General features: G+C 52.4%; 1 protein-coding gene across 3 annotated transcripts in view; it reads right to left on the reverse strand.

The window, feature by feature from the left end:
* Positions 1-24,176, reverse strand: part of Gsg1l (GSG1 like) — a 220,740-nt gene that overhangs the window by 34,127 nt on the left and 162,437 nt on the right. For all 3 annotated transcript variants that reach the window (XM_023709471.1, XM_023709475.1, XM_004622901.2), the window contains one exon: positions 9,135-9,246. In XM_023709471.1, coding sequence (XP_023565239.1) covers positions 9,135-9,246 — 112 coding nt within the window. The remainder of the gene's footprint in view (positions 1-9,134; positions 9,247-24,176) is intronic.

The raw sequence follows: 24,176 nt of genomic DNA on the forward strand, positions 1-24,176 counted from the left end.
TCTCTCTCTCTCTCTCTCTCTCTCTCTCTCTCTCTCTCTCTCTCTGAGTTTTGCTATGTAGCTCACACTGCCCTTGAACTTACTTTTTAGCCAAGGCTGGTCTTGAATTTGACTCACCCCTCCTGCCCCAGCCTCCCAAGTGCTGGGATTACAGACATGCACCAGCATGGCTGGCTTCTAATAACATCTTTGCCTGTTGTCCCCCTGCTTCATCTAGCACAGGGCCCCCCTTTCAGTGATTCAGCTCCCATTTTCCAACTGACAGTGCTGTGCATTCAGTAGGAATCTTACCTCCAAATTTGAATTCTGATCATTTTTCTGTGCCAGTAATCAGTGGTCTGATCCTTTCTCATGATGCCAGCTAGTGGCCGTGAGCCATAAGTGCCAATCTACCACCTAATCACAGGGGCAAACGGCCAATACTCTATTGTTTATCAGTTGCCAGTTTTTTTTTTTATTTATTTGAGAGAGAGAGAGAGACAGAGAGAGAGACAGAGAGAGAGTGAGTGTGTGTGGTGTGTGTGGCCAGCTCAGCCCACCAGGGGGCGGGGCTGGCTGGCATGTGGTGCTGGGGGGATCGAACCGCGGTCCCTGATGCTTTGCTAAGCTTGTTCTAAGTAGGTGCTTTAGACCACTGAGCCATCTCTCCAGCTCCAGTTGCCAGTTTTTAATACTATATTTTGTTTTGCGTTCCATGTCTGTATATACCGAATTTTCATAACTATCTTTTAATAAGATAGTCTTTGTGCTAAATGATTTTGCCCAACTGTAGATTAAGATAAGCATTCTAAGCACATTTAAGGCAGGCTAGGATAAGCCATGCTGATCAGTAGCTTAGCTGTATTAAATACAGGTTTAATTTACAATAGGTTTTTCAGGATATAATTCTACCATAAGTCACAGAACACTGGTATTAATATAGCTAGATCAGATTCCTTTTACTTAATATTTGCATGGTATATATTTTCTATCCTTTTATACTTGACAGACCTAGCTCTTCATATTTGGAGTTTATTATAGACAGCACACAGTTAGGTCATGTTTTTTAATCCATCCTGCCAGACTCTAACTTTTAATGTAATTCTTGGGGCAGCTTAATTCTATCCATTTATTTTGCTATTATATTCTTTTTTTCTGTATTTTCCTCCAGCTCTGGGGATTGAACACAGGATCTTTGCACTGTGGAGCATCCTCAACCCTTTCTTAAGTTATTTTTTGAGACAGGATCTCATGACATTGCTAAATTGCTCGGGTGGACTCAAACTTTGTGGTTTCTCCTGCCTGGGATCATAGGCATGACTACTACATCTTCCTTTTTCTATTCTGCTTATTACTTTTTCCTTATCTTGCCTTCATACGGGTTACCTGAACATTTTTAAGAGTCCAGATTAAGTTATCTATGTGGGTTTGAGTGTATCTCTATCACTGCTTGGTGGATACTCTAAGCCCCACATTCTCTACGTGTAAGGAGTCACAGCCCACCGGTGTTGACACTTTACTAACTCGGACAGCCATACGAGTCCTGGCTCCTTTTATGTCCCCTTTACCTCTCCACATGTCTAATATAATTGCCTGAAGTATTTCCTTTCCACATACTTAGAACCTCATCAAGTGTTTATAATTTTGCTTCAACCATAAAATGTAACTTAGAAAACTTAACAAAAGACCTAATTTTTTTCTTTCCATTTTTCCTTTTTGATGTTCAAAAACTCCTAATTTTTTTTTTTTTTTTTTTTTTTTTTGCTTTCACTTATATTAAAGAACATCTTTTGGGCTATTTTTAAGGGTTGATCCACTGGTAACACATTTTCAGTCTTCCTTCATCTGAGGAGGTGCTGATTTCCTCTTCACCCGCAAAGTATATCTTTGGTTCTTATAGAATCCTGGGTTGACAATTCCTCTGTCTCAGTGCATGAAGAACATTGTGCCACTTCCTCTAGGTGCCATGATTTCTGGTGTAAAATCCACTGTCATTTAAGCTGCTTTCCAAGGGCTGGTGAGATAGCTCAGCGGACTAAGTGCCTGCTTAGGCAAGTGCAGGGACCAGGGTTTGAACCCTGGTCCCACATGCCACGCTGGCCCCATCCCTGGGGTGCACTGAGCCAACCAGGTCCAAGTGTGGTGGCCCACACCTGTAATCCCAGCACTGGGGAGGAGGCTGAAAACAGGAGGATCACTACGAGTCTGACCTGCACAGAGAGACCCTATACCAAATACATTAAAAAAAAAAATGAATAAATAAGAAAAAGATAAATTTCTTTCCACTGCTTTTAAGATTTTTTTTCTTCGACTTTCATTCTTAAAAATTTCACTGTGATGTCCACAGTATGGGTTTCTCCGAATTTCACTATGTGGAGACTCCTTGAGCTCCCTGACTCAGTAAGTAAACATCTCTAATGAGATTTGGGGAGTTTCGGCAATCTTCCTTTGAGTACTTTTTCTGTCTTTCCTCCTTCCTCGTTTTCTCCTGAGACTCCGGGGTTGCAGCTGGTATTATAGTCCCAGAGGTCTTGGAAGGTCTGTTCATTTTATCTCTGCTGCTTATATTGGGGAATTTCTGTTGTCCTCTTATTGATTTTACTGCTTACGCTGCCGCTTCCAGGCTGCTGTTGGGGTCTATCATTGAATTCTCTACTTTGGTTACTGCATTTTTCAGTTCTACAGTTTCCCCTGTGGTTTCTTTATGTCTTACTCTTCTTTTTTTAGAGACTTCACCTCTTTTAAAGGTGTTCATAACTGCTCACCAACATATTTTTGTGGTGATGACTCTAGAACCCTTATCAGATAATTGGAACACCTCTGCCATTTCAGTTTTGGGGTCTGTTGTTGAGATGTCCCTGATGCTAGGAACAGTAAGTGGTCACAACAGCAGCTGTGACATTCGCAGCATTCTTTCTAGGACTCTCATTTAAACCTTCAGGCTTAGCAGCTTCCTCGACATCATCCTGGCAAGGATCTCACAACATTGGCAAGGGAAGGAGGCGGGCTGACAGGTCACTGCTGGGTAGTGGTGCGAGTCTAGGTTTCCCGCTAGGTCACCATTGCCAGTCAAAGTGGAGAAAGTGCCAGGCGGGAAGGAGTGGGCATGCTGCCTCCCCATGGGCTTCTGCTGACACTGTCCGGGGGTGGGGTGGGTGGGAGGGAACTAACCTCATTCTCCCTAGGTAGCAGTACAGGTCTTCACTCTCCACTAATTCTACTCTGACACAGGCCAGCAGGGAGGGAGAGGGGAGCCTCGCTGTTGCCCGGTGGTGGCTGAAGCCCACATTCTCCATGTGGGTTCCACTGCACTCAGGAGCAGGTGGGCTGTGCAGTCCAGTGAGGGGTGCTCCTTACACAGGTGCAACTCTAGCAAGGGGGAGTTTGGGGTGCCTCCTTAAAGTCCAATGAGGTCAGAACTTGAGCATTCATCCCTGGATGGCACCGGTAGGGGCTGGAGCTACAGAGTTTAGTCTAGGATTGTTTTGGTTACTCTTCTCTTGTTGCGGGGACAAAATATCCAACACTCAAAATTAAGGAAGGAAAATTTAAGCTAAGTTTATTTAGTTCCCAGTTAGTGGGGGTTTCAGTCCATATTTGGCTGGCTCCAAGGCAGAGTGGCACATAGAAGAAGGCAGCAGTTGATAACGGCAGAAAACAGCAAAAAGCAAAGGGAGGAGCAGCGGCTGAGGTAGCTAGCTAGCCTCTCTCCCTTCCTCGTATTGTACTCAGGCTATCTGCCCCAGGGCGGGTGGAGCACTCACACCCATAATCCCAGCATTGGATCACGAATTAATCACAAATTCTAGAAGTTCTCCCCAGTGACTGCGTGAGGCTTTGGGGGCACCTAGACACAGCCATAACAAGGATGTATTGGGGCCAGGGAGATGGCTCAGTAGAATAAGTGCTTGCTTGTCAAACGCAAGGGCCTGAATTCAAACCCCAGTTCCACCAAAAAATAAATAAATAAAACCAGGATGTATGAGTGCAGAGAAGCAGTTACTGCTAAAAGCTTTCTGTCTCAGCAGGCTGACGCTTTCCTGGTCCTTCGGCTATAGAAAGCAGACTTTGGTTAGGGCTTTGTTTTCTGTTCTCCTGCCTGCGCCTGCAGCATTTCTAAGTTGAACTTCAAATCTAAGAATGGAATGTACAACACGAGAAGAGCTCAGCAATGTGGTGTTTCACAGCCCAACCTTCTGTCTTCTCTCCACCTTCCAGGGTCGTGTGTGTGTGTGTGTGTGTGTGTGTGTGTGTGTGTGTGTGTGTTACCAGGGATCGAACTCACGACCTTGCGCTTGCCAGGCAAGCACTTGTTTCACTGAACTATCTCCCCAGCCCCTCCAGGGTCTTCTTATATCCATTTCAGATGTAATACCCAGCGATTTTAGTTGTACTGAGCAGGAGGAGTAGAGAGATGTGTCTACTCCATGCCCCCAGAAGTGGAAGCCCTTAATGCTTTTGTTCTAAAACATTCTCACTTATCAGATTGTCTGTGTTGGGAGTTCAGGAGCCGAATTTTGCTCCCTGCTATATCTCAACACCTTGCACAGTGCCTGGCACCTAGTAGCTACTCATTAATGGCTAAGTGGGTGAATGAATGCAGATACAGTAAAGTAAAAAATAGATGAGTGGATTTCAAAAGCAGCAGCACAGGACCGCTATTTCTCTGACACTGTGGCTCGAAGGCCCCGGTGTGCCTGAGTCTTTCCCTCCTTCCCTCTCATCCCCCAGCCCCTGGGTTCCCACAGAGGCAGAGTTTTAAAGCTCTGGAGTTGCAGCACCTGCTCTTCTTTGCGTCATGGGATTCTGAGCTGCTGCCCCGAGATGTGTGGGTGGCTGGCCTGGTTCTCAGAGCCAAAAGCAGAGTGGACACTGGGGAGCAGGGGAGAAGATGGGGCAGTGGAAGGGCTGTCAACCCACTCTGCCCTCGGGGGGCCTGCAGAGGCAGGGGCAGAGGAATGCTGGGACAGTCAGAGACCACTGTCAGGTTGTGGGAAGACTGGCTGATCACGAGGGAGGCCACCACGGCTGCTGCAGGCCACAGGGACACCATGCACTGCCAGAGACAGTCAGTCAGAATGTTCAACCACACCGCCTTCAGGGCTCTGGGAGCTGTGGGTCAACGGGGCCCCGCTCCTTTCCTCAGGCCACCTTGGGCAGCCACATCCCTTCCCTTGCTCCAGTCATAGAGAAAAGGAGGCCAGAGCCACCTGCCTCAGGGGACAGAGACAGAGCAAGCTCCCTGCTGGTGGCAGAGCCTCTGGCCAGGGACAGCAGCAGACACAGCAAAGGCCCCCCAGTGGCCTTGGGATCCCAGGCTCTTTGAGGTCACAGCAGCAGAGCCACTCCCCGAGCAGCCTTCTAGCTCCTGTCACCTTCAACGTCATGATATCTCACTACCCTCCATCTGCAGGGTGACCTTTTGGGACAGAGTTTTATATGCACCTGGGGGGAAAGGTACCTGGTTTCCATTTTTCTGTTTGCATTTAGATACAAGATATTGCCAGCCAGTGTCTGTTTAGGACTTGCTTTCCACCCTTCTGACATCACCAGGACAACCACTGTGGTCACCTTCCAGGAGAGTCAGGCAGGGGACCCATGGGAGGAAAGTGTGCACAGCGCCAGGCAGCAGGGCACAGCGGGGACTGGGGTGAGCCGGTGCACACACACACACCGGAAGCTGCGGTCACAGTCACTCGGCTGCCTGTGCCCACCGGCCTGGCTGCTCAGCCAAGGGCAGATCTTCCACCCGCCCAGACCAAGCAGAAAGCTGGGTTGTTAGGTAAAAGTTTTATCCTTTTAAATGTCAGAAAACAAATACAAAATTTAAAAACATTATGGCAGATCAGACAAAACGTCCCCCGGCTTTTTCAGCCCGGGTTGCAGGCAGCACGCAGCCCAAGGGGATGACCGGCTCTGGGCAGTGGAGTTGGCCCTAGGCACCTGCTTCCTGATCTCTTACGTGGGCACAGTGATGCCACCCTGGAGCCAGTGGCAAGGGGAGGCAGCCTCGGACTGGTACAGAGCTCTGCGCCGCGCCGGGCACAGGGAAGCTAGTGCTGCCGGCCTTTGTAGGAGCCTGCTGGCCAGCGGGCGAGCGCAGTGTGGCGCCTCCAGGGAGAGGACCAGCATGAGAGGTCCCCTCTTGGGCAGCTGGGTGACACGCCCGCAGTGGATGAACGTGGCCCGAGGCCATGTCATCCTTTAGACTTCCTTTAGGCACTGGGGCTTGGTCTCACATAACCCTACAGCAACCCTGCAAAACACGACTTGCTGTAGGCTTGGATGCCTTGGGGACAGGTCCAGAGCACCTGCCAATCACGGGGTACACGCTTTGTGCCAAGACCCTTCCGTGCTACCCCACGCTCCCCAGAGATGGCCCAGCAATCCTCCTCTACCTGGGCCCACACCTACCCTTGAACCTGGCCCTGTCACTTGTGACCAACAGACCGTGGCAGAGTGACACTGTTGGAGCTTCCTACCAAACTCTGGCCACCTCCCCCTCCTCCTTCATCCCTCAGCACCCTCCCGCTTCCCTGGCCACTTTCCCAGAGACCAGCCTCCCTGCTGGGCAGCCACTGTGGGTACCCCCAGGGCATGTTCCCAGTGACTCCAGCCCCAGAAGACATGGACTGGAGCTTCATGCAGCTCCCAGGTTGAGCCTAGCCAAGCCCCCAACTCTAAGGTAAGGACGAGTAGTTTTCCATTGAGCCACTGGACTTGGGGCTGATGCAGCAGCAAGCTGGACACCATTTGTCAGTGTCCCTGAGGTCAGAGTGCACTGTCCCATTTCACATCTGGGGGTACTGAGGCATGGAGGGTTAAGTGGCTTGGCCACACTCCCAGGTGGCAAGGGCCAGAGCCGATCCCAGAAGTGTCACCTTCTATGCCTTCTACCAGACATGGGCCACCAGACTTCTGCATCAAGGGCCTTTGACTTCCTGCGACATGCCTTCTCAGAGGCTGGAGCCTTGCAGACCCCTCCCTCAGCCTCATCCTCCTGTTGGGACAGAAGTCAAGGGCTAGGACCATCTTCCTTCAGAGCTGGTCCCCTCTGGGGCCAGGATTGTCACAAGCGGATGTACCCATATTAAATAAGAGAGGGAGGCATAGTATAGCTCCTGTGAGGCCCCAAAGGCCAGGGGTGAAAGACGAGACTTATCTCTCAGGCCCTCAGTGGCAGGGAGAGATGGATTGGGCTACGGGGTTCACACACAGGGCCCCTGCCTTTCATGAACCTGTAAGAATTTGGAGTTGCACAGGGGCAAAGGTGGGGAGGGGGGTCAGAAGGAGCAAGGCTGCAGGGCTGGAGGCTCTTGATTCTTGGAAAAGAAAGGCCCGTGGGCACCACCAGCAGGTTCTCCTGGGACTACGAGCCAAGGGAAGGTGGCGGGGGTGGGGGGGGTCACATTTCTGTCACTTACAGCTGTTTGATCTAACATCTGAGTCTCCTTATGTAGAGCAAGAGCGCTGTGCATTCTCTTAGTAGCAGTGATGTAAGAAGAGCCAGAGCCAGGCGTGGTGGCTCACGCCTGTCACCCCAGCAATGGTGGCACATGCCTGTCACACCAGCATTTCGGGAGGCTGAGGCAGGAGGAGTGGAAGCTTGAGCTCAGCCTGGAGAACTGAGCAACTCCGTCTCAAAATAAGAAATCAAAGGAAAGGGACTGAAGATGTAGCCCCTGCTGAAGGCCCAGGGGTCTGCACAACCCCGCTGCCCTCAGCCCCGTTGGCCCCCCGAATTCCTCCAGAGACCCCGCAGCTCTCTGCAAGTTGCTCCTCTCCACCCCACTGCAGCGGGGTGCAGGGTGTGGCTTTGTCACTTGTCACCACCCTGTGTGACAAGGCTGTCTCAGCCCCTGCTTTTTCCTAGAAGGGCTGTCCTCACCAGGCCCCGGCCCACGCAGCCTGTGCAGAGGATGGCTGGTCGCTGAGGTCTGTCCAGTATGCATTCTCTCACCTGCTGGCAGCCATGTGCCACCACCAGGGACCTCTCCTCCTCCCCCTGCCAAGGCCTGGCCCTGCTGACGCAGGCTGACCCTGAGCATGGCCCTATCTCCCCAGGGCTGCATTGCTGGCTTAGGGATCACAGCCAGAACTTCTGTTGGCCATTTTGGAAAGAAACCCATCTCTCTGCTGAGTTCACTCCTTCTGTGAGCTCCGGGCCTGAGTGCTGCTTACGATGCCCTCTTTTAGGGGAGGCACAGCTTGAGAATGAAGCCAACACAGAGGGGACAGAGGCAGGCAAGGAGAGAGAGCGGCTGAGCCCCCAGGGAAATCAGCCCGCACCTGGATCCAGCTCCACCTGAAGCAGGACCTGGGCCTCCTCACCTACCAGCCCTTCCATCTGCTGAGACTATTGACCCCTTCCTAGCCCCACAGCACAGCCCGCCTGGGCGGAGCCGACATTGCCCCAGCTGCAGTAAGGCTGCAGGAGAGAGAAAGGACCCACACCTAACAGAGGAGCCCTTCCCCCCTCCCTGGGAGGCTCTGGGCCTCCAGCAGCAGCCTCAGGAGGTGTTTCCCTACTGCCAGGAGGGAAGCTGGGCTGGGGGCAGAGTCAGCACCTGGAGGAGCTGGCCCGGCCAGCACAGAGCTGGTCATACGCTCTAAGAAGCACTCCTGGTTCAGGTGAGCGGGGACCCCACCGGTCACGCAGCAGCACCCTGGCTTTCTGCCTCTCCCATGTGCACGGTGTCTGCTCCAGGTGCTGACTGTCCCCTCAGGCCACCCAGAACCGCCTCGGCCTCACTAGGTTCTTCTGGCCAGCTTTCCTCTCCCCCTGGCAGAGCAGGGTTCGCTTTGTCACACCTGCTCAGTTCTGTCCCCACTGTGTGACAGCAGCTGTAGATAACACACAAACAATGAGCAGGGCTGCACTCCAAGAAAACTTTATTTATTGCTACGGACGATGCAATTTGAATTTCATGTCACTTTCACCTGGCACAAAATCCTATCCTTCTCTGGATTTGTTTGCCAGCGCTTGAAAACGTGAAGCCTGTCATGCCTGTTGAGCTCAAGGCGCGGAGCGGACGGGGTCTGCGGGGCCTGCTTTGCCAGCCCTGCTCCAGGGTCCCCAAGTGTCCCCTTGCTGTGCCCCTTGGGGCCTTGGGGCTCTGAACGTGCTCTCGTCCTGGAGGGCGACAGCCACTTACCAGAAGGACCACCCATAGTCCCAGGAGTGCGGTCTCCAGTCTTCAGGGCCGAGGCTCACGGTGACCTGGAACACCTGCGTGTACATCATGTGGGCCACCATCCCCAGGAGACCTGTAGGCGGGAACGTGAAGGCATCAAGAAGAGGGCCCACCGATGCCCCAGGGCCCTCGCCCGCCTGCCTGCCTGTTGGGGACCCGGGAGAAGTGTAGTTAGGGGGACAGGACACGGCAGGCCAGGGGCCAGCTTCTCAGCTGGCCAAGGAGCTGGAGTTGGGGCTGCAGGGCTGAGGGCAGCCCGAAAGAAGCAAACGCAGAAGAGGCACCATCAGATCAGAGTACAGATCTCGAAGGACCAGGCAAGAAAAATATCCCAGAGCCCGCGGAAAGTGTGGTCTCTGCTACACCCAGCAGCCCTGTCAAGGTAGGATGAAGGGAGCCAGAGGCAATACGTAAGTGTTTGTGCATGGCAATAAAACTTTATTTACAACAACAGGCAAGGGGCCAGATTTAGCCAATAGCCATGGCTGGCTCACACTTGTGTCAGAAGGTCATTCCAGGGAAACAACCTAGCGTGTTTTTCAAACCGCAGGTCTTGACTCATTAGACCAGTGGGTCATGAAATTAACACCATAGATTCTGAACACAGATAGCACGTTAAAGCAAAAAGAGAGAATGAAATGGAATAGAATTATCTGGTACTGTCAACTGTAGCAGGAGTAAATACCACGGTGTGAAACTCCCTCCACCCCGCACATATAATGATTTTAATATGATTTTCTTGGCTCAGGAGCAGGCTGGCTTTGATCGCAGGGGATCTGAGGGTGAATTCTCTTTCATCACATTATTCCTGTACAGCTCTGGGGAGGGCATTGTACCTGTCTGAGCCTCCAACCCTTCTATCCAGCAAAGAGGAAGATGGAGGCAGGTACAGGATGGAGGTGGGTAGAGGCAGTCACCGATGACCCAGGGTGGCGCTGCCTTGAAGTCTGAGCTGAGTAGGCCGGAATTATAGCTGCCACTGGGATTAACAGGAACCAGACACACTCCTCTGTGGGGAAGCCGCAGGTGTGGACTGTGGTGGCATCAGAGCCCTCATGGGTGCCACCGGGGTGCCCAGCTGCATGGACTCACCCCTAGGAAGGGGCGACACCACACTGCTGAGGAGGAGGAGGAGGAGGAGGGCAGTTGAGAGGAGGAAGGAAGGAAGCCGACAAGAATGCTGGTGTACAAATTTGTACCAAGCATCTGATCAGACTCTCTTTCCTTCATTGTTATTTCTTAATCTTCATAACAATCCTCCGAAACAAGTATGAGGATCAGGGCTGGGCACTGCTGTCCCAGTTGTTCGCTGCACGCTGCCAAGGCAGCCACTGGTCTCATGGTCCATGTGTGCCTGAGACTGAGCCCCGGCCACACTCGCATGGCTGTCTGCAGTGATCCTGGGGCAAATACGGAACCTGAGAGTGGCCACGTCAGTGGAAGGTGCCACGGGGCGTGGGTGGCTGCACTGGGACAGGCCTGGCCCTGCAGATTCTCCGGACCAGGCTTCTTCCCAGTCAGCCCAGCAGGCATCTCTGTCTTCCCACAAGGCCCATCATTCTCCTCCCTTTCCCGAGGCAGAGACATGAGAAGAGAGAGAAAGGAGGAGGTAAGAAAGATAGACATCAGAAAGAGGGCATCCCAAGCCCAGAACTGAGCCTAGGGAGCACATCCCATGCCTCAGTGCGCCAAGAAGACAGTCACAACTGAACTAAAACAAAGGATAAGGGGCCGAGCCGTAATGCATGCCATTTGCCGATTTCTGTGGGGTGAATTCTTCCCCCGTGGTTACTGCCAAGGTACTGGGGCACAGCCTCTAAAAGCAGAGCATAAGCGCAAAGTACACCCTCAGGAGGGTGGCCAGCACCCCCAGCGGCTCTGCGCACCTCCCTCAAGCCACAAGGACAAGACTGGAAAGCGGTATGGAGTCTGCAGCTGGGGTGACCTCCTACTAACAATTGTCACTGCTCTCTGACCTCGGAGGAAGGCAGCACTTCAGGGCTGGGGAGTTTTTGAATCAGGAAATTATCTGGGGAGAGTGGGGGACAGCGCCAGGTGCCAGGGTCTCGTGGGCATTCCCTCAAGTACTAGCTGACAATTCTTATCCGTATATAATATTATAAAGCACTAAGAATGTTGCCAATTACATGGTAAAAAGTGACAGCCTAAAATTGTTTTATTTATTTATTTATTTATTTATTTATTTATTTCTGCTTCTTCTTTTTTCTTTCTATACCAGGGATCAAACACAGGAACTGCACTTGCCAGGCAGGTACTTTGGCCACTGAGCTGTCTCCCCAGCCCCCTAACATTGTTTTATATTTACCTTTTTACTAGCAAGCTTGGACATTTTTCATTCTTTTCTTAGTCATTTTTATTTCATCTTCTGTGAAGTGCCTTTCCATACCTTTTGTCCGTTTTCTTTGTGCATATTTTAAAAATTCTATTTCTTTATCACCCCGATGGGGATTCTTTATGTATACTAGATACTAATCCTGTCTGGGACACAGAGCAGCGAATAGTGTACAGCTTGTCTTTTCCCCTGTGTACCAGTTTTTTTAAATAAATAAGCCTTATATTTTTAGAGTAGTTTTATGTTTAGAGAAGAAATGAGTGAAAAGTGTAGTTCCTGTAAACCCCTCATCCCACACCCACAGTTGCCTGCTCTTCACTCCTTGCATTACTGCGGCATGCCTGTTACAGTGGACTAGCTATTCTGTTATAATCTATACTTTACACTAAGCTCATTCTCCACACTGTACATTCTATGGGTTGTGACAAACGTCTGGTGGCACGGCTGTCAGTGCCATGGCCTTTAGAATGGAATATTTTGTGATGGAAAGACCCTATTTGTCTCTCTCCCCCTACTCCTCCCAAGTGCGTGGCAACCACTGAATATTTACTGAAGACTGTGCCTTCCCCCAAGTATCACACACTTGGAATCATAAAGCACACAGCCCTTTCAGAGTGGCTTTTTGTAGAAGCAATGAGCACTTCGGGGTCTTTCATGTTGCTCCATGGCCAGGGAGCTGCTGTCCTTTTATCGCTGGCCACCAATCCAGTGTCAGAACGGTCTATAGTTGTTGTACATATTTTTTTAACCCTTCACCAACCAAAGGACATCGTGATTGCTTCCAAGCTTTGGAAATTAAGAATAATGCTGCTTTTTTGGCTGGGGAGATAGCTCAGTGGGCTAAGCACCTGCCCGGCAAGCGCAAGGACCTGAGTTCAATCCTGGGTACTGCATTCCATGCCAGGCTCAGAACCAGGAGTGGTGGCGCATGCCTGTAATCCCCAGTGCTGGGGAGGCTGAGACAGTAGGATCACTAGGAGTGTGAACTGTGTAGCAAGACTCTGTCTCAAATAAATAAATAAATAATTTTTAAGAAAGAATGTTGCTTTTGTCACATTTTTATGTTGATCTAGCCAAATTTATCAGATTTCTTTTCTTTTCTTTCTTTCTTTCTTCTTTTTTTTTTTTTTTTTTTAGTTTTTGCTCCCCACGTCTGCTTTAAGAAAACCAATAGCATTAACACATTCTCCTTTGGGCCGGCCAAATAGCTCAGTGGCTTAAAGCACCTGCTTCGGCAGACTCAGTGGCTGGGGTTCGATCCCTGGCCTGCCTTGTGGGCCCTGCCCCCGGGGCCTACTGAGCCTGCAATTGCGACTGGGCATGGTGGTATGCACCTGTAATCCGAGCTCTTGGGAAGCGGAACACAGGCAGATCACTACAAGTCCAATCTACGTAGTGAGACCCTGTAGACCACTTAGGCCCTGTACTAAATACAAAAGAAGAAAAAGCCATGTTCTCCTTGCTTGTCTTAACATATCTACAGATATTTATGTTAACCCACCTGGAATTTACCTTGGTGGGTGGTGTGACATAAGATCTAACTTAATTTTGCAATGATTAGCTAACTGTGTTGAACCCTTTATAGCCCATTCTTTTACACACACACACACACACACACACACACACACGCACCTGGGGGCGGCACTAAATCACCAAGCTGCTCCAGCTAGGCTTGCACCTGTGGCTCTTCTGCCTCACTTTCTCAAAGTGATGGGATTACGGGCATATGTCACCACACCCAGCTTCCCACTGACCATAAATGACTCCTTTCTTGAGGCTGGCTGATCAGAAATCCCAGGTGCTCCACTGCCTGAAACTTCCCGAGCACTGACGTGATATTATCAGGGGAAAGCTCCACACCTGACCTCAGCTGATGAGCCCCGACCCACAGGGCCCTAACGATGATATACGAAGGTACTCTGGGGCTCTGTGTGAGAGGCGCAAACACGACGAAAATGAATTTCATCGTTAGACTTGGGTCCCTGATGTTTCCACATCTGGAAAAAAAAGTCCTACATCCCAAACATTTCTGGTCCCGAACACCTCAGATGAAAGACACTGAAGCTGAGCCTCAGTCCAGTCCCCGCATACCGTACATGTGGTCCCAGCTGCCATCTGTCCCACCGCCCTCTCTCCCTGCTCCCGAGTCAGGGCCACGCCGTCTCCGTCATACACTCTGCAGCGCCGCCTGTGACCTAGAGACCGAGGCTTTCTGCTGTGTTGCTCCTTCTAGAACTGATGCCCCACACAGAAGCCCTGTCCCCAGGTAAGGGCCTCGTCCCTTCTTCGTCTCTCTGGGCCCCTTCCTGACCACAGATCTTGTCCTCCGGAACCTCACATCCGCAGCTCTTTCCACCCTGTCCTCACAGCACAGTCTGGAAGCTTCCAGAGTCAGCGGACCTCTTGGCTCTGGTCTCCGTGACTGCAAGACGGCACAGCAGACAGGGAATTCAGGGCCTTGCCCCGGGAGGAAGGAACCATTCATCGGGAGGAGGCTGCCTTATGCTAGGAGAGGGGCCCAACTCAGCATCTCAGACCAAACCCTCCCAGCTATACCCAGAAGCTACACCTGAAGCTGGCAGAATAATTAATTTTCCAAAGTCTTCATTTAGAAAAGCATTGATTCCTCAATTGAATTCCATCTATCCCCAAATAGGAAAGGCCAATGCTCTAAGAAAACTCAATAAATGAAAACTACAATTCACTCACAGATACCTTGGTGAGACTCTCTGATTGAATTTTAAAGATCCTGCCTCAGACAACAGATCCTCAATCGTGTTTCTAGAAGCACGTTCATTCTGTAGCGATGTCCCTGTAGTGTCCATCCTGAGAATCCGTAGCAGGAGGGGTGCTTCCAGCTCGTCAGAATTAGTGATTGACTTTCCGCTGGATTATGGCACGTCTTAAATTAGTGGAGACCCAATGAATAAGACTTTCCTGCTTCTGCCTTGCTTCCTGGCTTGGCCTCACCCCAGGAAGCTCACCGGGGATATCCCTGCTGGGGTTTTCCAGAACCTTCCAACATCAGCACCAAGACTCTGGGTGGGGTGGATGTGGCTCCTCCAGAGGACCTCGCAGAGCAGTGGGGACCATGCTGAGCTGGCATGGTGACGTCCTGAACCCAGAACAGGATGCTACGCTGTCCCCCATCCCTGGCCTCAGACGGGTGAAGCCACACAGTGCTCAAGGGCAGGGCCGGGTGGGATTCGAACCAAGAGATGATGTGGAAGGGCAGAGGTGAGCCTGGGGCAGGCAGCAAGCAGGGGACAGGAAGCCTGGCAGCCAGCACTGTTGACTCCCAGCTGTGTGCCTCGGGGAGAGTGCCTTCCTGTGCCTCAGTTTCCTCACCTAGAGTAGGGGGTGAGAATGGTCCCCACCTCATCGATTTGTATGAGGATTGAGTGGCTTGTATTTGTACAGCACTTAAAATAGCACTCGGTGCATAGTCAACCCTGTACAGGTACTGAATGAATGAATGAATGAATGAATGAATGAATGAACGAACGAACGAACAAACGAATGAGAGTGGACACCAGGTGGGGATGCACTGTACTGGCCAGCCAGGCCACACTCTGGTCCAGAGACGAGGTCTGCTCAGCTTCTCAGTGGGCCCCAGCCCCCAGCCCAGTGCCTGCTCCACAGGAGTCCTCGGCCATGTGTTGTTGAATGAATCGATGACCACTGACTACGGGATGTTTGGAAGGTCTTGGCCAGCCGGTTCAGAGCTGTCCCGTCTAGGATGTAGGAATGAGTTAGGATAGGACCAGACTTCAAAAGGCTGGAGGGCAAATGTCCTCTGTTCCTTGTCATTCCTTCATTTATCACTCACTCAATCAATCGGTCAACAAGTATTGCTGGGACTCTTTTCAAGTGCCAGAAACATTCTGGGGGGGGGGGGGGGGGGGATGGGATGGGGCCAGGGGAGGCCCCCCAAGATGGACAGCAGAAATCAGGCCCAGTGCTGCAGGCCCCGTGGGTGTGGGGCTCTCATGCCATGCAGCAAGAAGACCCCAAAGCAGGGTGGAGTGGTGTGGGCTCCATGCCCCTGGCTTCCCAGCCTGCAGGGCTGGAAGCCAAATGAACTCGTGCTCTCTCCAAATCACTGGTTTTCGGGTAACCTGTTACAGCAACAGGAAAGCACTAAGAGCCGAGGTCATAGCTTGTGGAGGGGCTGCTGTGGGAAGGGCTGCTTAGAATCCGGGCGGCCTCAGAGTTTAGGTTTGGGCAGCCAGGCAGAAGATGTTGCTGCTCACTGACATGGAGAAGGGAAAGAAGAAGCGTGGCGGAGAGTGGGATCCTGTGGGACGTCTCAGCTGGCAGTGCCCGCTTTCTCTCCAAGCAGAGGCACCGAGTAAGCAGCCGAGGGCCCATGCCAGGGCTTGGGGGAGGAGTCCTGGGGTAAGCCTACCTCTGGAGAGGTGGGAGGAGAAACTGAGTGGCTGACGAGGCCCAGGGTATGCACAGGGCCCAAGGACAGAGTGACCCCTTAGGTCAAAGACAGAGACAGGGAGTGGCTACTGGCTCTGCCTGTGTGGAAGTCACCGGGGCCCTCGCCAGGCTCCATCGCAAGGCAGCCAGGACAGAAGCTCCTCTGCGAGAGGTGCAGAGTAGCAGAGATGATAGGGAAAGATTTCGGAGCACGTCACTGCCTGGGGCACGGGAAGAGGGGCTGATCGTCTTGGAAGTAGTGCGGGACCTGGGAATGGATTTTGCAGGGAGCAAGTACGTGTTTCCGTCTTACCCAGATGATCTTGGGGCAGCGCGTCAAGAGGACAGGCGCAAAAGCAAGGTCCAGAGGCGGGGAGGCGGGATGCTCAGAACCCAGGGGCTGGGGAGGCTGGGTCAGGAGCCTCACCGAGGGGGCGAGGCGGGGAGGAGAGCAAGTGATGCTCTGGAAGTGGGTTCTCCACCGGGTGCTTCTCGGCTAGCCACCAAACAAGGATGAATCGAGGTCCCCAGTGAGGGCGAGTCAAGGGCACAGCTGAGAGCAAGGTGGGAGAAAGAATGGAGAGAGTGGAGAAGCACGAACTGTGGGAAGACACGTGGCCTGCCCAGCAGTGTCACGGACCCTAGGAGACCCTCACTCGAATTTCAAATGAGCCCAGGTAGAGAGAGAGGGGTCGGCTTGCTGACCCGGAGCTGGGACCAAGGAGACCCAGATCATCTTCCTCCTCTCTGTCAAGAGGGTTCTGGCTTAGGGCATCTCTCTAGGTCTTGTGGACCAGAGTCCTGGTGGCCCGAGTTCTGGTGGCCCTTTCTGGGGCGCCCTCCCCAGCTGGAGGTGCAGCAGGGTGAGGATCCAAAAGGATGACTGTGACCTGATTTCCAGGACTCGGCTTGCTCATGGCTTGGGTCTGTCTTGCAGAGTTTGGGTGCCTTATGTGAATTCCATGCTCCATTTAATGCAGATATCAGGGAGGTAGCTGATTAATTAATTTATAATAGGGCTTATTATTGAAGATGCTAAGTTATTACTGAGAAGGCTTGGGGCACATCTGTGACTACGTAAATGTTCTTGCATATGCTGGGTCCTGAGGTGGACTTGCCAGCGTTCCGAGGTGTCCTGTCGGGGACCTGAGACTCCCAGGTGCTGGTGGGGACATGGAGGGGGGGCCGGACAGAAAACAGCAGGATGGTGGCACACATTAAACACTAAGCTTTCCTTCTTTCTCCCTCCCTCCCTCTCTTCCCTCCCCTTGGGTACGAGGAATTAAACCCATGGCCTTGGCAAGAGCCACATCCCCAGCCCATTTTTGATTTAGAGCCTAGACTCGACCTTACAGTCTTTCTGCCTCCGCCTCCCAGAGTGCTAGGGTTAAAGGCCCTCGCTAACCAGGCCTGCAGTCTCCTCCCTCCTCTTCTCTTATTGTAATGAGAAGTCAACTTTATTCATCGGCAGTGTCCAGTGCAATACCAGGTAGACTATCCTGAGAGCCCAGAACAGACAGGCCACAGACCAAAATTAAAATGCCTAAATCATGCCTCTACTGAAAAATTAATAAAACAGTAAGAAGCACTGTGGGGTGGATTAACATGATTAGGGCCCGTGCTGTGGGGGGCAGGGCCTTGATCTAAGAGTTCCGCCTCTCCATTTCACAGCTCCACCCCTGCAGAGCAATCCCAGCAGGGCAGGACAGGGCCCCAGCAGCTCCCGGAGCCCCCAGACCCGGTCCCACGTGGCCAGGCCTTCTGGGCAGAGGACACACACAGCTCGGACAGCTGTCACTAGCGGGGGGGGGGGGCATTCGGGAATGATGTAGCTGTCAACTCGGAAGGCTCGTGAGCTGTGCTTCACGACCACGTTCTTTCTCCTGCTTGGCTCGGCCGCATTCAGGCACAGCGGCTTGATCTGGCGCAGCCTCACCAGTGACTTACAGATCTCTACTCGGCTTTGGCCCCGCGTTCCTTGTGTCCCTCGCGCTGTAACGTGGTACAACTGATTTTTCTCTCCCCTCCCTGGCTCCTTCTCCACCTGTGGCCACCTGCTGCCATCAGCCCAGAGAGGCTTAGCCCCTCTTGCCCACGGAGTTGGACACGGGGTCAGCACTGCTGTGACCTGGCCTGGGCTCCACTCACGTCTTCCCTGGTGAGCCACAGAGCAAGAAGGCAGGATGGACAGGCAGCTGCCGAAAACTCCATGGTTCTGAATATAGCGTGGTGTCTACCTTTGATTACATTTCCTCTTGGGCTCTGCACCTTTGTCTTTAGCCAAGGTGCTCCTTGGAGGGACACCTCAGGGCTTTCTTCTAGTGGGGGACATGGCAGGGGATGAGTGGCCTGGCCCCTGAGGGAACCAGGGTCTGCAGGGTGGATGGAGGTCAGAAGCAGCTGCCTATAGTCCCGGCTACTCCGGAGGTTGAGGCAAGAGGACTGCTTGAGTTCAGGCGTTCAAGACCAGCTCTGGCAACGTAGTGAGAGCCCCAACTCCAAATTGGAAGACTCCCGGAGGAGGTAACCGTGCAGCTGAGTGCTGCAGGGGCAGTGGAGGGGCTCGTGTGAAGCTGCCGGCACAGTGTGCCGTGCTTGGCATTAGGTAGTGCTCCTGGGAGACTGAGATGTCGTGCAGGCCATGTGGGCTTCGTCCAATGACAACAGGCAGGAACTGTGTTACTGGAAAAATGCTTCCCTTTCCTTTGTCTTGTTTCTGGCTGTTTTGTGTGTTGCTGGGGTGAGGCCAGGGCCTCATGTGCCCTGCCTCATGTGCCCTACCTCGGTGCTTCACCCAGCCGGGACCTGCTTCTGCAGGGTTTTCCCTGGTGGCCGTACAGAGAATATAAGGCAAAGATCCCAGGAAGGCAGGCAGGGAAGCTAAGGTCCTTCCAGCAGGAGAGGAGATGGCCAGGACAGGGCACTGAGATGCAGGAGGCGGCGGGGCAGGTGGCAGGGAGCCACGAATGGCCCACACAGCCAGATGCATGAATCTCTGGGAGTCCTCAGGACCTGGAGAGGGGACCCAGGGGCGGGGTGGGGGGGGGAGTGCTGGGAGCAACCCAGAGAGGCTATTGGGTCTGACCCAGTTACCCTCAGTCCTGGCACAGTCTCCCATAGAAGGGAGCTTTACCATCCTACAGGCTGGCATGTGCTGACAGGGCAAGGGTGGGGTGCTGGGAGATAAATTCCTTATCCACACTTAGCTTAAACATCCAGGTGTGGGTCACAGTCACGGCAGAGAACAGAGCCGACTCTTGTGGTGTCCTGTGGCCTAGGGGCAGGGGCCACCAGCCGCCTGCACTAGAAACCATCCCCCCGCAGTGGAGGAGCCTGAGCTATGTTTAAAACCGCCCAGACCTATTTTTAAAGAAAGCACTATTTTTAGCCACTCTCCCGAGAACCCCGCAGCCTCTCTTGGTAGCATATTTCAGAATTTTCAAAGTTCCTCCTTACACGTAGCCTAAATCTTTCCAGCTTCAATTTAAGCTAATTTCTTGCTCTGCCCTCTGAGGAGGGACGCGGTGGTGAGCGGTTGGCATTGTCTGGAGAGGAGGCTTTGGGGAGCGCGGCAATTACACGGCGCCCTCCACCCCATCTCCTTGCAGAGATCGCTGCAGTTTCTTTGCCCTTTCTCCGAAGGGCTCAGCCCTTACCACTCGAGTCATTAGCATTTCTCATGTTTGGATCTTGCCTTTTAAAAGTGAAGTGGTCCAAATCGGAGATGGTATTTAAGGGGCACCTTCCAATCTCAAGAAATAGGCTTCCAGCCCAGCCTCCTGCATTCAGCCTGAGGCAACGGGAGGCTCAGAACCTGTTACTGGAGGGGCCCAGAGTGGGTCCAAGCAAGGCCACAGGCCTAGGCTTAGTGGTCCTGGGGGGCTGGGGAGACTGTTAGCCCAATGGTTCTGGTCCCACACCCTCAGAATACTCTTGATGCCCAGCAGAAGTAAATAAGGGCCAGTTCTGGCTTTGGGAAACTCAAGAGCTTGCACAGAGGCTGGGAAGAAAATGTGATCGAGCAGCACCAGCTTCCTTTCCTCCTCCACCAGACCAGGTGCAGTGGCCTCCCTTGGGGGAGTGGGGGGCAAAGGAAAAGGAGGAGGGGGACAAAAAGAGAGTGAAGGAGGAGGGGAGAGGATGAGGAAAAGGAGAGGGAGGACAGGAGGACGACAGCCCCCAGAATGAGTTGACCTGGGTGGCCACGAGTGGGACTCTCAAAGCCCCAGCCTCCTTCAAGCCCCTTCCATTACACCAGGGCCAAAGGGAAGTGATGTCACAGAGGTGAAGCGGCCCCAGCCACACTGCACCCGTAAGGCCAGACTCATTCTTCTCCTGCTTCCTCCATTTCTACTCCAGAAACTTGTACCCCACAGACAGGCCTGGATGTCTGGGAGGCCTTGGCCCTCAGCTGCCTCTGAGAGGATTGAGCTCTGTACCCTGTGGCCAAGATTTTTGCCCAGGTTGCACGCAGGGCCCGGGCTGGGGAGGCTCAGCTGGGCTCAGTCACCTTCCTGGTTCTCCACATGACCACATGCTGGACCAGAGGGCAGAGAGCTGGGGAGCACGGGAGCTCTTCCCAAGCCTATCCTTAGGCCTTGGAAACAGCCTGGCATGGCAGAAGGGGCTGCTGTACGAATGGCCAAGGGGCCAGTGTGTAGGGGGTCCCTGCTGACCAGATGCACATCTGCCTGTCTGCTGGGAGCATCTTCTGTTGCGGTAGGGGATGCTGGCAGATGAGGCCATCCAGGGTCACAGGAGTGGCGTGGGGGGGGGGGTGCAGAGGCCCCACAGCCGACATATGGGGTCCTCAATTCTTGGAGGGGGAAGTTTCCCCTAGGTGGATGTTCCAGCCTGAAAGACAGGAGCAGCCAAGTCAGAGCTGTCCTAAGCAGGGGACACACTCTCTGGGGTGTGGGGGCTGGTCCTGGGCACTGCAGGGTATTTAGTACCATCTCTGGCTCTACCCATTACACACCAGGAATACACACACACACACACACACACACACACACACACACACACAGCATGAAGACCAGAACTGTCCTAACCATGGCCCCGCGTCCTTGGTGGGAAGGAGGTTAGAGAACCGAATCGCCCCTGGTGGAGCCACCTACAGGAGCATGTTGTCAGGTTGTTTTCGTTCTTCCTGACAACTGCCGCTCCTCGAGGTCTGAACTTGCCTTCTGAGTAAATTTCAGCCAACATATGAACCAAGTGAATCGTTCTGAGAAAAATGCTAAGTCAATAACAGCACCTGTGGCCTGCAGGCCTGGTGCCGGGCAGGGCGGCGCACAGGGCTGAGTGGGAGGAAGTCAGGGGAGAGGGGTGTGGGGCTCCCCAGGGGCCGGGTGGTGCAGGTTGAGTGGCACGTGGCCATGGGCTGTAGAAGTGCCAGATGCTCGTGTGTGACGGGGCTGAGAGGCCCTGTGCCCTTCCTGCGGGCCCACGAACTCCTGGGACGCTAGCCGACCCTTATCTCCCAGGACTATTTTCTCTCTGTCTTTCAGTCTAGTCTCAGTTCTGTCTCAATCTTTTTCTTGATTTTTGTTGGTTTTTCGGGTACTGGGGATTGGGCCCAGGGCCTCTACACCACCCTGCATTCCCAGCTGCCCCTTCCCACCCTGCTTTTGAGATAAGTTTCTGAGGCTGGCCTTGAACTTTCAACCCTCTCGCCTCAGTTCCCCAGAGTGCTGGCATTACAGGGTGCTTGGTTCTTCTTTGATTCTCATCTGCGTCCACTTTCTTCCCTCTCTGCCCCCGTCTCCAGCCACCTGAGCTGGCCAGATTCACGTCCCATGGATGTAGGAACTGGGAAATGCTCAGACGCTGCTTGACGGCGCTAGGTATACAGCGAGCGGCTGCTGTGAGTCAGCAGATAACCGCGTACAGCACATGCAGCTGTGGGCCATGGGCCGGGCCTGCCAGGGCGGGTAGGTGGCCAGGGGACGGGGCTTGGGCCGCGGGAGCCCCACTCAGGGCCAAGGCCAGACCGCAGATGGTCTTGGCATCTAAGTACCCTGCTGGGGACAGGGCTTTTCTCAAATCCCAGCCTGGAGCGGCCAGTCTCTGTACCAGTGCCACCTCCCCTACCACACATGCATACACACACATACACACACACACACACACACACACACACACTCGCACATGCATATACTGCACATGTATATATTTATACATACTGCATACAACCTGCACACAACATACACACATAGGCATCCACACACATGTACACACTGCATGCGCACACACACACATACACACACACATCTGCATCCACTGCATACATGCATGCACGCCCACGGCACACACATGCATATACCTACACAATACAAAACAATGCACAGCTTCGAAAGCAAAACAAGCTGGGTTGAAATCTAGACACTAGTATGTTCTATAATTCTGTGCCTAAAATTGCAAAATGTGTATTTTTAGGGGTCTACTTTGGAGGTGGAGGACAAAATATATATTAATTGTATTATTTGAGTTTGCAATGGCTCAGATAACTTTTTGTGTGTTTGTCAGTTTCTGAGTGTGTGTGTATGTGTGTGTGTGTGTGTGTAGAACAATCTCTACCACCATGGATTTATCCATTCCTCCTGAGATTCTGCCCACTAATCCTCATCTTTTCTCCCCAGCACTGGGGCTCAGCTCAGAGCCTCAAGCAAGGCACGTGTTCAGTGTTTTGAAGCTTATGCTATTAGGTAAATATAAGCTTATGATGCATCAAAATTTTCTTGCCTTATTATTTCTTTTACACCTATAATTCCCATATCTATCCCTTATGGCTTTCTGGTCTTCAAATCTATTTGGTCAGTGAACAAAATTGCAAACCCGGATTGCTGGGTTCATATTTTCCAAGTAGCAAGTCCCCAACTTACACACACTCAAGCTGCGAATTTCCACAGATAGGATCAGGCAAGTCATGACTATTTGTAGATGACACAAATCTCGGAAGTAGCTCCCGTGTCTCCTGGACATTTTTACAGTTGTGCTGCCGCGTGCTTCCTGCACAGTGCCGCAGTGTGCAGCAGCACAGGGCCCAGTCAGAGCCTAGATGCCTGGCGCAAGAGGAAGAGCAGTGGTGACGGGCAGGGGACCGCTGGGAGCGCGAAGCAGCGCGCAGTGTATATTTGTGTCTGAGATGTGTAAGACTCACTAACTTATGAATGAATCTGACTTACAAATGTTCTCACAGAATGGAGCTCATTTGTAAGTCGGGGGCTTCCTGTATAACTATTCCATTCATTTCTCCTTTATTTTTCTAGGTCTTTTAAAATGTACTTCTTGTATTGTTGGGATTCAGTTGTTTTTTATTTCTGTAACTGAATGGCTCTACCTTTTAATTGGTAAATTTAACCCTTTTATGTTTATTATAATTTGGATTTATTTCTATTAACCCCAGCACTTATTCTGCCCCCAGTATTCCAGAGTCACAGTCTGGCAAGGCCACAGAGGGGCCTAGGCCAATAAATTCACAGGAAGACCATGATTTTGAGACCATGATTCCTTATACTGGGCAGAAGAAAGAGAACCAAAACCCCAGGAAGTTCCCTCCAACTGAATCTAGAAGTGGGGAAAATACATGAGCTCATGGAACTGAAAGGGCCACGGATCATGTGTCATTCAGGTACAGCTTGGTCCAGGTGCTGCAGGACAAGCTGACGGGTCTCTTTTCCTCTCTCACACGTCACTTTCCTCTGTGTTGGCTTCACTCAGGGGCAGCTCTCTCCACAGGGTGGACCCATCGGCTCTCAGCTTCCTCTCAACTCAACAAAGAGCATTTTGGGTGCCCCAGCCACTCTGCAAGCACAGCCGAGTTGAAGTTCACTGCCTTCATTTATCCTCTGCCCACCCTTGAGCCAGCGGGAGTGGAATGCTGCAAGTGGCCAGGCCATGGGGACCTTTGAGAGGACGAATGGGTGCAACCAGCATGTGGATAAGAGAAGGTTTCCAAAGTGCAGCCAAAGCAATCCAAACTAAAGCAGGGGAAAGGGTAAAGCCCAGAAACCCACTATAGACATCATGACATGGGACCGTCAGACTCGAGGGCAACAGGGCCCTTCACTGCCCTAAGGATAAAGTAGAGCTTAGCTCTCAGCAAGGTGCTCCTGGACATCAGTCCCTCCCCTCGGCTCACCTGTAGCTACCACCAAGCAAAGCCAGGAGGAAGGGATTACAGAGCAACCTTTACAAATGTACAGCTGCCTCAGATGGTA

The sequence above is a fragment of the Octodon degus genome, unplaced genomic scaffold (genome assembly GCF_000260255.1).
Source record: "Octodon degus isolate 3935 unplaced genomic scaffold, OctDeg1.0 scaffold00001, whole genome shotgun sequence".
Lineage (NCBI taxonomy): Eukaryota > Metazoa > Chordata > Mammalia > Rodentia > Octodontidae > Octodon > Octodon degus.